The sequence below is a fragment of the Tetrao urogallus genome, assembly GCF_951394365.1.
Source record: "Tetrao urogallus genome assembly, chromosome: 2".
Lineage (NCBI taxonomy): Eukaryota > Metazoa > Chordata > Aves > Galliformes > Phasianidae > Tetrao > Tetrao urogallus.
The window spans coordinates 88822753-88840669 of NC_136814.1; the positions used below are offsets into that span (position 1 = coordinate 88822753).

Sequence of the window (17917 nt, forward strand, 5' to 3'; positions counted from 1 at the left end):
CACCATTTATCTGGAAAATCTGTTATAAAGGCAGATCCCCTATATCCCATATTTAAAAATATATAAATAAATAATCTATTCATTTAATTATATATTTTTATGTTTCTGTTTGCTTTAAGTCAAATTAGTTAGGAGCTTTCTACCACTCTGTACTGTAAAGTTGTGCTGTTATTAAAAAAGGAAGTCCTAAATTAAAAGAAACATTTCTATAAATTATTTTTTTTTTAAATATTTGAAAATTTGAAAAATAACCCTTCAGTGAACCAACAAGACTAGCAATAGATCTAGAATGCAGAAAATATTCCCTATTCCATTCTGCAACTTTCCCCTCATCTCCCTCTACAAAATACATTTTTCCAGCTCAGTGCCATAGTTCGCAGATTTCACTGTCATGCTACAGTGAAGAACTCTGTCCTTGGCCTTATGAATTTCCCATTTCCTTCTACACACTTAGAAAGCTTTATCAGAGTTGTGAGAAGTAAAATGATTTTATATATATTTATTTAGATACTAATGGCAGGTATCTTCTCTGTTTTGACAAAAGGATAAGATACAAGCAAAAGCAGAAATGTGACATATAATGAGTAATCAGTGAATATATATACGTTTGAAGAGATAGGTGGTTGGCAAGTAGGTGCAGTTTTGAATGCATATATCTGATATACATATAGATTATCACCTAAATATATTTTGAAATGTGACCCTATTTCACCATTTGCAATGATCCACTGATGGGTAAGAGTGTGCCTTTTAGTTCTAGCACGTCTAAAATTCTGAAAGAGGTTAAACATTTCAGCCTTGCCTACCCACTTGCCAAAGATGACATGGTCACTAATTATTGAAGGAAATGTGTGGAAAACTGATTGGCAAGACCTTTACAGTGAAAGGTAGAGTGCCCAAGTGTAGAAAATTTCTTACTTTATAATTCAAGCTCTGAGTGGCACAATACACAAAATGTATGTTTATTAGATCACTGTATTTATTTTTTTTGCTATAAGACAAGTTTAGATAAAAAATGGTAAATTTATTTTGTTCCATCATACTCAGTAACACTAATTGCAAAATTGAAACAGTAGAAATTAAGAAAATATGATTATTTGATTGTATTTACTAATAGTTTTCTTTTTCCTGTTTAATACCTTGGCTAATGTCTGTGGCCTTTACCCTCTCTACTCAGCATTCTGGCAAAAATGCTATCCTCCTTACTTGAAGAAAGTTGGTTTTTCCTGTTCATAAATGTAAGAGATTATTCTGTTAACTTCTGTGTCTCAAAGCTTGCTGGGGACACAGATAGACTTGTTCAAGTCCCAAGCAAGGATTGTGAAATCCTTTGTCTGAAGGACACAGATGAACAAGTCCAGGCAAGTCCTGGGTAAAGGTTGGCTGCTCAAGGCCGGCCACGCTGCTGCTCCCCGTCCCCCTGCTGTGTCTGCCTGGTACCTTCAAACACCGTGCAACAGGACCGCTGCTGGATCCTGCTGGTGACTATCCTCGCTTTACGCATCTCCTCCTTCTTTTCCATCTTTTCTATCGCCCTCCTTCCCTTCTCCGTCTCCCTGATTAGGTTTTAGTAATAAACTGGATGCAACAACATATGAACCGTTGTTTCTTAATCTCACGCCGGGTATACAGATATTAAAAGAACCTCATCTCCCTCCTATAAATTGGAGCGAGACATTTTTAATGGCGTAGTCGGCAGGATACCCGCTGTGAGAGTGTTGTCCTTCCAGATATAGTTTGAAACTTTTTTGTCTGTGTGCACCTCCTGGAGTTGCAAGGAGCGATAGTTTTGAAAATTTGGACGTGAGTCCTTCTCCAGGAAGACCGCTCCATATTCTGAAACTTTACCTTTTATGTGTGTACCTCTCGGGGACGTATTTTGACTATTTGCATATTGTTTAATACGTGTGTGCCTCCTCGGGAAGACCTCTCCGTGGTTAGTGCGAAACTTGGACCTTTTATGTGTGTACCTCTCGGGGACGTATTTTGAATACTTGCATTTTGTTTAATACGTGTGTGCCTCCTCGGGAAGACCTCTCTGGTTATTTGGTAACTGAAGTGCGAAATTTGAACCTTTTGTTTTTTTTCTGTGTGTGTCTGCGTGCGAAGTGATATTTTGTGACTTAAACGTGTGTGCCTCTCCAGGAAGTTTTATTTACTATTGAAAACTAGAAAGTGTTGCTTTAGCTTCACAGTTTTTGTGCTCTCCCCCAAAGAAAGGGAGGAGTGGTTTGAGCTGTGGTGCATCTCCTGGAATTGCAAGCAGTGAACTGTAACTTAGGTGTGGTGTTTACAGTTTTTTAGCCTCTTGTCTTTGTGTGCTCCCCTCAACAAAAGGGAGGCGTGATTGGAGCGTTTGCATTTGCTTAGGTGTGGTGTATCTCCCTGGGAGGAGCGGTAAGGAGTAACTGAGCTTTTGAATACGTGTACCTCCTCCTCCCTTAGTGTAGATCTTTCTTTGTATTAAGAAATGAGTAACAGTATTGCCAGTATGAAAAGTGAAGATACGTTATTTGACCTTTTAGAAAAGCATGGTGCTCGTCCCTCTTTGTCAGGGGTGGACTGGGCACGCCAAAATTGGCATAATTTGCAGAGTGTTTCGGACCGCATTAGTGTCTTACAGAATGAGGCTCGTACACGAGCTGGAAAAGGAAAGTCATTTATTTGTGCCGTACTCGGGGCTGCTTTAAAAGCTGCCGTGGACTTCCGAAATGAAAAGCATTCGGCAGAACTCCAAACCATAGAAGCACTACAGGAATCGGTTAGAGTTGCACAAGAATTGGTAAAAACTCTGCAGAATCAAATAGTTAATCTCGAGGAACAATTAGAAAGAGAGAAACATAATTCGGTCTTGTTGCAGATGGCTTTCAAGGAACTGTTAACACATAAAGATGCTAGTGATACTGTCACCCACAGTTTGCCTCAAGAAAAAACCTTTCCTCAGGAGGAACTACAAGAAATAAAGGAAAGACTAGACAAATTAGAAACCCCTATAGCCCCATCGCGTCCCTTAATAAAAACCGAATATACCTTCGATAACAGTGAGGATCTAGATCCTCAAATGAATGTTAAGGAAATTCCATTCTCGGCCACCGAACTAGCAAAACTGAAAAAGGACTTGAGCCGCTCTCCAAAGGAATCAGAAACAGAATATGTATGGAGAGTGAGTCTCACTGGTGACGACCAGATTTGGTTAACAGAAAAGGAAGCAGAAGGTTATTGGGGACCAGGAGTATTTTTAACTACTGGTAACAATCGTGCTACCTGGTCATTAACACAAAGGGCTGCCTATTGGGCAGGTGGTCTCAACCCTTTAGAAAGGGGAGACCCTCTTGCCATTACTGGAACAACTGACCAATTAGCAGAGAGCGTTCAAAAGGCTGCTTGTCAACAACTGATGTATGATAGAAAGCTGCAACCGCATCATGAATTGCCCATGATGATGCCCGTTGATCCTGAGAGAATGACCCCTTTAATTAGAGGGCTTCCGGAATCACTGAAACCCATAGGCATACAATTACAAGCAAGGATACAAGCTATGTCACAGGGAGAAAGAACCCGGGCAGTGTTAGAAGAAACTGTAACCCCCAACCATCTGCAGTCAGGACGCAAAGTATGGACGTGGGGGGGAGGTAGCCCAAGAGTTAATTAACTATGGAAGAAAATATGGGCCGGTGGTTTCTTTTCCCAGTAAATCTGAGCCAAGAGGTGTGAGGCTTGCAGCAGCCAGTCTTGCCCCCAGGCCACCTAGCCCAAAGCTCAGTGGGTCTGGAAGGGTCTCATTGCCAGTAAAAACCGGTAGGCGGAATATCTTTCATAAACGTAATGGACTTTGGACTCTGGGCTGGAAAAAGGGTATTCCACGAAATTTGATGGATGGATTGACAACAGATAGGTTAGAGAAATTAGTTAACTGGTGGCCAGAACAAAAGCTTCAGAATCTTGAGGAAAGCAAAACCCCAGGTCCTAGGGCCTCTCTCAGGGAACCTGAACGGCTATCCAAGCCATTAGAAAACTGATGTCTCCACCCCTCCCAAGTGAGCGGGGTGGGGGCGGTGAAGGGTGGATGTATTAGAAAGCTCACAGCAAAGGGGAAACACATATCACCTGGGCCAGCCTGTGTTGATTGGCTCAGCTAACCTGAGGCTTGTTTCCCTAACCTTAACTGGATACCTTAACAAATATCTTACTAAATAAACACTTACTAAATATTTTTATTTCATACCGAAGTGGTGTTGCTCTTTTGTTACATTTTACATGGTACTTGCTTTTTTGCATTAATATTTACAGTGAGCAAAATCCTCACTGTGGTATTGTTCACTGGCACTTACATTAATATCATTAATTTATCATGTTCAGTTGTTATAGTAAATAATACATGAATAATTAATGATAGAGTGCTAAAATAAATTGCTGACACTTAAGAAGTTGTTTCTTTTTAACGCTTTTGTTAGTATTCATTGCAAAGCCACCAAATGCAATTAAAAAACTTTGTCATACTGTAATGTTGAGTTAATTTCCATGGAGACTGAAACATAAGTGGGAATCTTGTTAGCCTGAATAGTTTGAGAGATTTCTTTGAGACCCTTGAGATTCATCGTCTTCTTTAAATTTGGTGTAGTGTAAAATTTAAATCTGAAGTTCACTTTTGAGACATTGAACTAAGCTTAAGAATTACTATTCATTTTTAGCAGGTGTTTATGAAGAGAACACACTCATTTAAGTTATGTGCGGCCACTCATGAGGTGGAAATCTCTACTTACAGGTTTTAGGTGTCTGTATTAAACTGAGAATTTAATATCAGTTGGTGCACAGTGACCATTCTGAATCTATTTTCAAGATGAAGGAGTAGTTTGGATATGAGAGACAGTCACCTTAATATGTGACCCGGACATGAAATTTTAATTACCTATAGTCAGAAGGAACAAGAATTGTTTTCAACCTCTCTTTTGCCTTCTTTCTTCATTGTGAAGTTGTGGATACTGTTATTGTTTTTCCTCCTGATAAGATAAATAGTGTAGAGATGTTATCTGCATATTCCTTTATTAGATAGTGCTACAAAGAGGTAGGCAGAAAACAAAAAACTAAAAAAAAAAAAAAGGACTACAGAAGTCCTTGCCTTGGATTCTGCCTATGATCCCCAATTAATGTGATAGAATTTGTTCTGAGAAACCTGGGTAGTATCTTATGTCATCAATATATGGATTGAAAGCTTAGTATGCAGACGTCAGAAAGAACTTTAGTGCTCTTTTGTCTTTCCTTTCTTACTCCATTATTCTTCATAATGGAATGGTACAAAAAATGTGGAGCAAGATTGTGCAAGAGTGCAATTGGAGCAACACTGCAGTGCAATGTTTCAGTAAGGTCTTTAGTAAGATTTTCTAACCTCACCACCATGATACTGGTGTTGCTTAAGGAACATAAGGAGAGACTTATTTGCAAACATTTTATTAGTGTGATCCATTGCTGATAACATCCTTTGATTTAAAATCTATCTTGGAAAAAAAAAAAAAAGAAAAAAAAAAAAAAAAAAAAAAAAGAAAAAAGAAAGAAAAGAAGTCATTTCTGAGCACCAGCTGGGAAGAGGAAGGATTTGTCTGTTGCCAGACAAATATTTCTCCAATAAGACTGGTGGCAACAATGATGATTACAGCAATGATAGCAAAGCCAACATCTTACTTTCTCTTAGCATGCTTCTATTTGTAAGCAGACCTGCTCAATCTTGTCATAGGCAGTCTGATACTGTTAGCACTGAATAGGGCAGAGGGCAATAGTGTGTGTGATTCAGACTGATTGGTTAAGTTTTTGTATGTCTATTATTGTGTAATATTTGCTGTGAAGTAAAAAAAAAAAAATGTTGACTCTATTCTGATATGAATTTAAAAGCTAGATCCACCAGGTTTGCTGCGAAGTAAACTTGGTGTTTTTTTTGTAGGCTAAAACCCATGGGATAAAAAGTGAGAAGTAGGGGGAAAACAGTACAGTTTAATCATCCATGACAACACTTTTTGGGAGAAACCCAGTGCAAGGGTGATTTAGAATTCACTAGTGCATGTTGAAAACAAGAGCACTTGTGATACTGGAGTGAAGACACTGACACAGCTTGGCAGTGTGCAAACAAAAGGTATGGGGCTCAGAGGTGAAAAACTGAAGAATTGGAGACAAAGCATTACAAAGGTTAAGGCACTGTGCAACAGAGGTACTTTGCAAACTTCACAGACGCTTTGGTTTTATGTGGCGTTCATGTAAATAGGAAGCTTCATCTCCTTGCATTGCTCCTGAGTATCTGAAGGTGTGCTTGAGAGCAGTCATATTGTGTGTACATTACTAAAGCCATATGCATAGGCATGGGCTTTAGAGCCTCTTCAATCAGTCAATTAGTTTAATTACCAGTTGTCTGAGCTCAACTTGTTCTCATATTTTATGAGCTGCTGCATCATTTTGTAAAAACAACAAAGATATTCTGTACTCAATTGAAGAGCTTTGCAGCAGGGAAGCCCTTAAACTGACAACACACTACTTTTATTTGATCTCTGCATTGAAGATCTGTTTAAAATCCTGTCATACCTTTTAGCAAAATGTACACAAAAGTAGTAAAGTAAACTTTGGCTTTAAACAAAGTTATTGTTACATTTTTACATGAACTGTATTTCAAAGCGTTTCAAGAATATGGATTTATTTTTGCTTTATAGCCTCTGTGTTCATATTCAGGAAGTGTTTGATGATCTTCAAAAGATCTGCCTTCCACAGTTTCCTTTTATCCCGCTATAACTGAGACAATGAAAGGAGAAAAATAAAGTTATTTATGTAAATAGAATTTAAGTGACTTTTTAAAGCAAAAGAACAAAGAATGGAGTCAAGTGTCTGTTCCAGACCAATCTCTCTCCCTGCAAGGCAATGAAAGAGCAGTTTAATAAGGCAGCATTATTCCAGTCTGCTGCAGTCCTCAACAAGGTTATAACAGACTAATCAGAAACTAGTGAAAATAAAGCATATGTACTTCCTCATCTGAAACTTCTTACCTGTGGATATAAGTCTTATACACTAGAATAGTATTATCCATGGAATTCAGAGGCAGATATTTTTTATTTCATGATAAATAATAAAATTAACTTTGAAAAAGACTCGAGGTTCTAAAGTTGTAATAAGGAATTAGGTTTAACTACTTTTATCTGCTTGTCACATTTTGAAACATAAACTCAATGTCATACAACTTTTTTTTTTCTTAGAAAAAAAATTAAATGGCCTTTCCATTTAGATGCTGCAGTTTGGTAAACTTTCAGGGTTTGCCAGATTTTAAGAGTCTAAATTAGAGCCATATCACTAACTGACAAATGCAGAGCAAATTTAATTTTAGTTTATGCTAGTTTAGTTAAGCTTGTTACAAGCCACAAAGATGACATGAACTTTTAAAGCTACTACAAACAAATCTATGTTTGAAACTTCATTTTTTAGATAATTTATTTGTCCTTTAGAAACAAAAAGCACAAACCTCTCTCCCACTATGAGCACATTTTTCATAAATTAGTTAAATGGAATTAGTATTCATTACAATTCAATTGCAACGCAATTTAACTGCACAAATAAGAGTGTATTCTTAAAGAATCATTATCCCAAGCTCTTCATCCTCAGCTAAGAATGCACACAATTCACTGAAAACATCAAAAAGGCATCTTCTGTTCTTAAAATACAGATGCTTAAAATCTAATGTTTAATAATGGAAATAATCATACATATTTCTTGAAATGTCTTAATTGTTGTTTTATAATTTTCATTCAAATTTGAGAACTGTATTAGCTGGGATACTTAATGTGAGTTAACACATTAGTTATCTCACATGAGAGAATGTGATTGTTCAGTGCTATTGCAGTGTTTAGAATCTAATTCCTTTACAGTTTAAATAATGTTTCATATTTAAGTCATCCTAGCTTTTTATTTCTAACCTATTTCCAAGAAATCAGGCTCCTTTAATACCAGAACAACCTCTTAATTCTATGTATTTTGGTAGAGCAATATCAGGTGCTATTTTATGTTTCTTCTACCAGAACTTACACTTCTTTCTCTCTCAGCCTCAAAAAATACTGTCTATGAGTTATGACAATTGTCCTGTGTCTTTCCTAAAACAGAGAAGTTTTCCCATTCTTCTGAATGGCAGCTTCTTTTCATTTTTTCTGATGCCTAAAGAATTAGTAGGCTTTTGCTTTCTTGACATAAAATTCCCAACTAGTTTTTGTCTAATTTTGCTCAAGACAGGCTTTTGTACATACTCTTGGATTACTGGGTTGTGGGTTTTTTTTTTTTTTTTTTTTTTTTTTTTTTTTTTTTTTTTTGACAAGGAATGTATTTAAAATATATATTTAACTTAAAATGTACATCAATTTACTTAAAGTGATAAATGAATCTTTTCTTTTTAAATACTTAGGTGACAACCATGTTGATAGGAAAAAAAATTGTAAATTTCAATTTATTTTGCATCTTGCAAAAACAGAGATATAGTTGGAGGGAATCTGAAAAGTGTTGTACATACTAGTGATGTGAGTGACAAATGAAGTTCTGTGTAGCCAAATAAAGGCATCTTTACGGATCACTTAATAAGATTTGTCTGTTGAACTGGAGGAAGTTTTATATTTTTCATCCACTGAGAATGGACGAGTTGTATCTCCTACTTACTCAAAAATTTCATAGTTTGATCTTTGATTTTTTAATTATAGCTGAGACCTCCTAGCAGAATGATCATGACAACGTGGCTAAAATCTGTCTTTTCTTTTTGCATAAAGAACTAAAGATTTTTCAGAGGTGGTAAAAATGGAGGTGAATATGAATATTCAAGTGTAGTAGTTTGGTTGTCAAGAGTCATGAGCCATTTCAGAATCTTATTTTCCAACTGCTTAAAGCATGAATTTCCCTGAAGAAGTGTTCTTCCTCTCCTACTTAATGCCTTATCCATTATGCTAAATAAGTTAGCCAACAATTGCTCAGTTTGTGACTAACTGATTTTCTAATACATTTATCAGAGGCACGAGTTGCATGCTTAAAATTCCTAGGGAAAAGAAATAAATTGACTTTAGGTGGCACGTATTTTGGCTGTATGTGTTAATTACTGGATGAAAAAGCTTTAGCAGTACTATTTACTGTCAGTATTTTAGAGTACATAACATGGCATTTCTTGTACCACTCAGTAAAATTCTGGTGCATAAAAAAGGGGAGATACACATAAGGTTTTCCTGTTGACGAACCTACATGCTGCATATTGTTGTTCATGGTTGCTGTTCTAAATTTCTAAACTCTCGCACATTTCTATACTGCAGTGTGAAGGAAAGGTTATACAAATGCTCAGCTGTCCTTATAGCATAAGATGCTTAGTGTATCTGAGCACTGATCATGAATGAAAGTTGTTTTAGGGACTGGGGCAATAGATCTGTGAAGTTCCAGACAAAGACCAAAACCTCCAAAGTGCTGGAGAGAAATGAATCTTCCTTGGATTCAACTAACATTTATCTGAAAATAAACTGATAAATAAATAAATAAATCCCTTTAACCTCCTCAAGGCAAAGAAATTGGGTGATTCAGTTAAAATGACCTTCTTTGATATCCTAACATTAGTGAAAAGTGACAAGAAAACCTTAACCAGAACTGTCTTATCTTTTGGATAATTTTCCAAATCAGAGAGGGAAATTAAAAAAGGGCTTGCTTTGCTTTGTAAATCCTTATGGAGGCTGAGTTGGTGATTTATTGGCAGATGAGATGCGTTGAAAAGCTTGACTGGAACAACTTTTTGGCATGATTAAGAAGGAAATGGCAGGTTATAATATCTGCAAGTTATCTGAGAAAGGGTAATATGCACCTATAAGAGAATACTCTTGGATAGGACAGGTTGTAGGTACATGAGTGCTGACTTGATTTAGAAGAATTTTGCACTGTAACTGAATTTCAGTAAATAACTACTTGATTGCAACAGAAAACAGCATATCTGCTTATTGCAGAAAGTAATGTACTTTAGAAGGGTGGTAATATTACATTAGTTAATGTAATATGTTTATATTCTGATCTTTATTATTGCTGACTTATATAGCATTATCATTACTCACAGATACAAATTGTCATAGTATAAAAATTTGAAGCATATATTTATCAGAATAGGAAATTTGGCCATGTCCAGATTCAGGAAGTTTCATTGTGCAATTTTTCTGTTACTGCATGTGCCTTATGGTTAACAGTGATTAACATCCAGTCATTGAAGCAAAACGTATGATGCTATGTGAACATCATGTAAGAAAAACACAGTATTTTTATTTTCTGCTTCAGCATTTTACTTTAAATTTTATTTATTTGGTGGAGGAAGGTAATGGTAAAACCAGTGCAGCTGCAATGGAGAATAAATATCCTGTCAATTATCTTTAATAGTGTGAATTGCAGCTTGGAAAGCCAATGCTATCCTGTGCTGCATGAAAAGAATGAAAAGAAAGGTGGCCAGCAGGTCAAGGGAGGTAATGGTCCCTCTCTATTCTGCCCTTGTGCTCCCCCATCTGGATTACTGCATCCAGGTCTGGGGCTCCCAGCACAAGAAAGATGTGGAGCTTTTGGAGAGGGTCCAGAGGAGGACCACAAAGATGGTCAGAAGGCTGGAGCTTCTCTATTGCAAAGACAGTCTGAGGGAGTTGGGCTTGTTTAAACTGGAGAAGAGAAGGCTCCAGGGAGACCACATAATTGAGACCTTCCAATATGTAAAGGGAGATTATAAACAGGAGGGAATTCAACTTTTTACACAGCTAGTTAGTGGTAGAAGAAGGGGGGATGGTTTTAAACCAAAGGAGGAAATATTTACATTAGATACCAGGGTAGTTTTTCGCAGAGAAGGTAGTGAGATACTGGAACAGGTTGCCCAGAGAACAACCTGTAGTGTATCCAATTTTAGAAGTAAGTGTTCAAGGCCAGGTTGAATGGACCCTAGTGCTTGGTCTAGTGGTTGGCAATCCTGACTGCAACAGGGAGGGCTGGATCCTAATGATCCGTGAGGTGCCTTCCAATTCAAGTCATTCTGTGATTTGCTTAGGCAAACATGTGTTTGCGTGAGGATTCCTTAGAGTATTGGTTCTGTGAGCACAAGACATGGAGTAGTAAGGGTCTAAATTTGTCTGGCATTCTTTTTGGCACTGCTTTGAATTACATGCAATAAAATTAATTATTTCCACCTACTCCCTCAAAATCAAATGGAAAAATAGCTATATATGCACATATACACACAAAAAATGTATGTATTTATAAATCCATATGTAATATGGGTCTCATATTTGACACATCTTTTACCAAAGAAGTGCATATTATGTATAAGTGTATATACAATGAAATAGTTCATTTTTCAGTCTTCCAGTGTTCTTTGCAATTTCCAAACAATGTAAAGTCACTATAGACTTGCATGCCACTTTCCCTTCAGTTCAACTATGGAGAACAAAGGAACAGTTCAACTATGCAGAAAGTGATTTCTAACTTATCTCTTAAATCAAGAATCCTGAGCCAATTTACAGTAGATTTCCTCCTTCACCTTGCATAAAGAGAGGCCAAACATAAAGGAAAAATACTCCAAGACTGTGGCTTTTTCCTTTCTTTACTGCTTTCTACTTTTCTTCCAACTTTTCATGTATTCCTCACAGAATCACAGAATGGCCCAGGCTGCAAGGAACCTCAAGGATCATGAATCTCCAACCCCCCTGCCACAGCCAAGGCAGCTAAGGCCACCAACCTCCTCATTTAATACTAGACCAGGCTGCCCAGGGCCCCATCCAATCTGGCCTTGAACACCTCCAGGGATGGGGCATCCACAACCTCTCTGGGCAGCCTGTTCCAGCACCTCACCACTCTCTCTGTAAAGAACTTCCCCCTGACATCCAACTAAGTCTTCCCTCTCTCAACTTAAAACCACTGCCCCTTGTCCTGCTGTTATCTACCCTATCATTCTTCACGATCTCCTCCTTCTTCTTTTTCCTTCTTTGGTTTTATTGAAGAGAGGAAGTACAGAATAATTCACTAGCTTCAGCCTCTTCAAAAGTGAAAAGCACATAACTTTGATCATGTGTATTAAGGCCTCTGAAATTCAAATCCAAGATTTTTAGATATTTGATATGTAAATATGAAATGTGCATCATTCACTGAATATGTTTAAAATAATTTATTTATTTTAAGGTATATCTTTCTTGTGTAACTTCATACTGTATTTTCAGAATGATTCTTTACACATATAACGGATAAACTATACTCATGTTCACACAAAATTGTAACCCCACACTTCCTTAAATGAATATCATAATGTCCTATAAGCCTTAAGACTCTTTTTAAAATATCCAGGAAAAATAAAGAAAGAGACAATTTTAAATAATCACCTCTTCTTCTCTAAAAATATCTGTTGGTATACATTAATGTCTTTTTAATTATTTATGTCAAACTCTCAGTAAGGTCTGAATAATAATTATGTGAAAACCTGGATTCAATACAGCATATTTTATCCTTAGATGGGAAAAAATGAGGCAGAAATAATAAAATTTCCTTTAAAGTTGTACATTCATATCAGTATTTTACCTTAACTGAATGTTTTATAAGGTGCTTTTAGGCCATTTTTAATCACTTTGAATATTTGTTTGAACAATGTATCGCTCTTTTTTTTTATTTCTTTGGATGTTTTTGTTTCTGTGATGAAATGTACACTGCAGACATGCAATAGTGTTTATTTAGAACTCAACCTGAGCCAGTAGGCTGAAACACATCATTCTTCCTCTACTCTTTTCTTTTCTTTACTGTGTAGTAGTAACTAAAATTCTACTCCTGAAAGTGTCTCTAAGTTCATGCTATGGGTGGCTGTGAAAAGGACTCTCCCAATATTTACCTAAAAAAGAAGGGAGCTGTTTGGTGCTGACTAATATGAATAATCGTTGATTAATTTTGTTGGTTTTTTTTTGTTGTTGTTGTTTCATATCTAGTGGAAATACTATTTGAATGCTTTTGATTTATTGCCAGACTACTTTATCTCAGCAAATTATTATCTGTTTTTTTCTAGTGCTTATTTCAACAGAATAATTTTATGGAATTTTTATGGACTCCAGCTAGGCTGAATTACAGATCAGCCTAATGTGAGGACCAAGGGATAATTAGATGCTAGATAAAAGCCCTTAAGTATACGTTAACCTAGTGAAGTTCTGGGGATAGCATCTTAGGTAGGATTTTTAGGTGTTTGTCCTGTAGGTGAAATCCAACAGAAATGTCTTTTTCCTAGGTATCCATAGCAAGTTAGTTATCGTATAGGCTAAATATTTCTAAAAATTGCCTATGTTATCTTGAAATGGATAATTCACTTTTTTTTTTGTTTGTTTCTGTGTCTGTTTTCTTTAGCTGAATGTGGAGCAACTGTCTCTGGAAATGAAGGAACATTGTTGTCTCCAAATTTTCCATCTAACTATGACAACAACCATGAATGTATCTATAAAATTGAAACTGAGGCTGGAAAAGGGATCCATCTTAGAGCAAGGAGCTTTCAGCTGCATGAGGGAGACATGGTTAAGGTAAAAAGAAAATCATCTCACTTTCTGCTGTGCTCAATGTTCACATTATATGAATGACTCAATGCTAACCATTTCGTTCTTTTTGTTTGTTTGTTTGTTTTTTCCCACTAAATTTAAATTCTATCTGAATATAGGGAATATTAAATGTTCAATTGTATTTCTGGAAATATTATTTACACAGTGTATAAATCTGAATAGAAAACCTAAAATGCATACTTAAATTTTGAAAGCTAAAATGAGCTAAAGTGTGTTATTTTCAATGTGTGGTGATATTTGTAAATATATTTCTGGGATTGCTTTGAAGAAAGATGGTTTTTAATTGTAGATAGAATATTATTTGTCTTGTGCATAATAGGCAATTTTGGAAAAATTATTTAATTTGCTCATTTGGATAGAAAGAAGCTAGCCAATGTATGTTATTGTAATTGTTCTAGGTACATGTATTTCTCTAGGTGTCCTTTCTTGAGCAGGGAGTTGGACTAGATCACCTGATTCTCCAGTACTGTAATATTGACTAAAACTGTAATGACAGAAGGTAGCTTACTTTCTTTTACTCTTACTTTGTAGGTAATGTTTGAAACGCATCCTAAATAACTTCAAATTTTGAAAATGTACTTTTCTCCCATTTATTAATAATCTTTTTAATTTAAATAATGGCTGCCATATTCTTTTATATAATGAAAATCATGATATTCATCTGGAATGTTGAACATATACTAAAATTACTTTCTCAAGTTCATGTCTCTAATTTTTCTGATTTAATTGATACTCAAATTACTCAATGCTGTCAATTCAGTCAGTAACAACTGGGGATATCAGGCTATCACAGCAACTCATTTAGCATGTTGTTTCTAACCTGATCTTAGTATTTTCATTTGTACTTTCCACAAATATTTTGAGATAACTGTATGATAAAACAAACTTTTCTTGCTATGCTTTTATCTATTATTCCATCTCCTTATGTAAATGCATGACAATTTAAATTAATGCATTTCCTGTATTGTCCCTTTAAGTACCTTCTTTACTAATACAGATACATATATATGTTTTTTATATACTTTTTTTTTTTTTTTTCACGTACAGACTGGATTAAACTATGAAATAGGCAAATCTTTAAAAATCTCAAACAGTATTCAAATATTATAGTTAAAAGAACAGTGCTTTCTCTGTCTTTACTCAAAAGTCACTGATAATAAAGGCCTCTATGCTTGTGTGGCTGTGCTGAATGTAGTGCTGCAGGATCTTTTCTTATGGCTTTTCTTTTAGACCAAAGAGAACTGAGTAGGTAGGTAAGAATGTAGTCTACGTTGTTCTTTGCTCCCACATTCCTTGATTTGGCACTGTAGATCCCATAAAGCTCTGAATAGATGCAGCAGACACAGAAGAGCTTACTTAATTGACCACTGAGCAGCTTGGATACTGTACTTAAGTTTCTCAGAAGCTTTACACATACCTAGTTTATAAATAATTTAGTAGACTGCCTGAACAACAACAGAATCTTAGAAAACTCTAAGCTAACAATGAACTAACTCAGTTATCCTTCAGAATTCTTCATGAGTAATGACAAGAATACTTAGAGTTACTCTCTGGGGATGTAAGAAAGAAGATTTCATAGTGAGAAAGCTGTTGTGGGCAATCTGTCACATACTTTCTTCTTTCATAAATGCGTAAGCACATTACTTCTGAGGAAGCAAAGCAAGTAAAGAGGAAAGGCAAAATTGTTGCTATGTCTGAACTGCAAGGCCTGTTTTATATTTCTGAGGCAACTGGCATAGCTATTCACACAAATAAACTCTCTCACCATAGCCTCTTTATAACCTGCATTTTTAGAAATAATGTCTATTCCCTCTTGATCTATGAAAACACTAGTATCTTAATTAGTTATTACCTGGAAGACTTCCAATTGGAGCAGGCCAATATCTTAACTGAAAATGTGGTGAAGATTAAACTGAGCATACAGTTGACTGTTAATATTTGAGATTTTGTCCTTTTTTTTTTAATTTATATTGGTGACAGCCTGGCTAGGGTATTTTAGAGTTCAGATTTTGTATACATTTCTATGCAGCTTCTTATTTGTTCTATGACATAAGAATAAGAAATAATTCTCCTATTGAAGATCTCTTTCTAGGCTGAAATGTTCTTTGTAGTCTTGCAGTGCATCATGAGATTATATTCACTGCTTGATTGTCACTAAGGAGAGATGCTTTGTGGCGATTTAAAATCTGCCAGCTGAAAGCAGAGAATAATGTAACAGCCTAGCATAGGATGTCAGCAAGAATTTTGTTTTCCAGATCAGTACCAGTTATCTTACAGAACTAGGAGTTACCTTGGTATGTTGACTGAAATGTCCACCTGTCTCAGTATTCTTTCTCTAATGAAGATAATGGGAGATATTATTTAGGTAAAATAAACTAGCCTGGTTGCTTATCTGTGCTCCATTCCCTTATGTTCCCCTGGTGTCCCCAGCTGTTGCATAAAGTAAGATTACATTTTGCTGTCTATTTCTTCATCATCTGTTATGGACATGTCTTTGAACTCATGAACATGTCTTTGAATGTCTGTGTACTCTTCTGCAACAATAAACTCTGAAATTTCACTTAGTACTATGTAAAGAAGTGTGTGCATCTCCTTCGTACAGGAGAGATGTGGTCCTCCTGGAGCGCATCCAAAAGAGGACCACAAAAATGTTCTCAGGTATGGAACATCTCCCTGTGAGGACAGGCTGAGAGAGCTGTGGCTGTTCAGCCTGGAGAAGAGAAGGCTCTGAGGAGACTTGATAGCAGCCTTTCAGTATCTATAAGAAAGAAGCTGGAAGGCTCTTTAACAAGGACAAAGGGAAATGATTTCAAAGCAACATAGAGCAGAGTGGACAAATGGAAGAAGTTATGGAGCAGATTGTCTTGAGGGAGATCATGCGGCATGTGCGGGATGAGCGGGGGATCAGGCCTAGCCAGCATGGGTTCATGAAGGGCAGGTCCTGCTTGACCAACCTGATCTCCTTCTATGATCTAGTGACCCATCTGGTGGATGAGGGAAAGGCTGTTGATGTGGTCTACCTAGACTTCAGCAAAGCCTTTGACACTGTCTCCCACAGCATTCTCCTGCAGAAGCTGGCAGCCCGAGGCTTGGATGGGTACACTCTTGGCTGGGTGAAGAGCTGGCTGGAGGGCCGGGCACAGAGAGTGGTGGTGAATGGAGTCAAATCCAGCTGGCGACCGGTCGTGAGTGGTGTTCCGCAGGGGTCGGTGCTGGGGCCTGTCCTCTTCAATATCTTTATAGATGACCTCGATGAGGGCATCGAGTGCACCCTCAGTAAATTCGCAGATGACACCAAATTGGCTGGAAGCGTGGATCTGCCTGGGGGTAGCGACGCCCTACAGAGGGATCTGGACAGGCTGGAGAGCTGGGCTGGAGCCAATAGGATGAGTTTCAACAAGGCCAAATGCCGGGTCCTGTACTTCGGCTACAACAACCCCAGGCGACGCTACAGGCTTGGGGCGGTGTGGCTGGAGGACTGCGTAGAGGAAACGGACCTGGGGGTATTGATTGATGCTCGGCTGAACATGAGCCGACAGTGTGCCCAGGTGGCCAAGAAGGCCAATGGCATCCTGGCTTGCATCAGAAACAGTGTTGCAAGCAGGAGCAGAGAGGTGATTGTTCCCCTATATTCAGCACTCGTCAGGCCGCACCTCGAGTACTGTGTCCAGTTTTGGGCCCCTCACTGCAAGAAAGATATTGAGGCCCTGGAACGTGTTCAGAGGAGGGCAACAAAGCTGGTGAGGGGTCTGGAGCACAGGCCATATGAGGAGAGGCTGAAGGAGCTGGGAATGTTCAGCCTGGAGAAGAGGAGGCTCAGGGGAGACCTCATTGCTCTCTATAACTTCCTGAAGGGAGGTTGTAGTGAGCTGGGGGTCGGCCTCTTCTCTCGTGTCATTAGTGATAGGACCAGAGGGAATGGTTTCAAGCTACGCCAGGGGAGATTCAGGCTGGACATGAGGAAGTATTACTTTTCAGAAAGGGTGGTCAGGCACTGGAATGGACTGCCCAGGGAGGTGGTGGAGTCACCGAGCCTGGGGGTGTTCAAGGAAAGACTGGATGTTGTGCTGAGGGACATGGTTTAGTGGGAGCTATTGGGAATAGGTGAACGGTTGGACTGGGTGATCTCTTAGGTCTTTTCCAACCTTGGTGATTCTATGATTCTATGATTCTATGATTCTAAGTTTTTTACAATAAGAGTGGTCAAAGTGGTCAAGCAAAATTTAAAAAGCATTTTTGTTTGGGATGCCATAAAGTTCAGGGAAATATCTAAGTTTAATTGTAAATATTTTTACTATCAGAATATGAAACTACAGTTTAAGAAAATCCAG

The 17917-nt window shown here is 37.5% G+C and overlaps 1 protein-coding gene across 1 annotated transcript in view; it reads left to right on the forward strand.

Annotated features, from left to right (window-relative positions):
- The window catches only part of CSMD1 (CUB and Sushi multiple domains 1), a gene marked incomplete at both ends in the record, with an annotated part of 996476 nt that overhangs the window by 798289 nt on the left and 180270 nt on the right, over window positions 1–17917 (forward strand). Inside the window, one exon of the mRNA XM_079550635.1 lies at window positions 13381–13550. Coding sequence (XP_079406761.1) covers window positions 13381–13550 — 170 coding nt within the window. The remainder of the gene's footprint in view (window positions 1–13380; window positions 13551–17917) is intronic.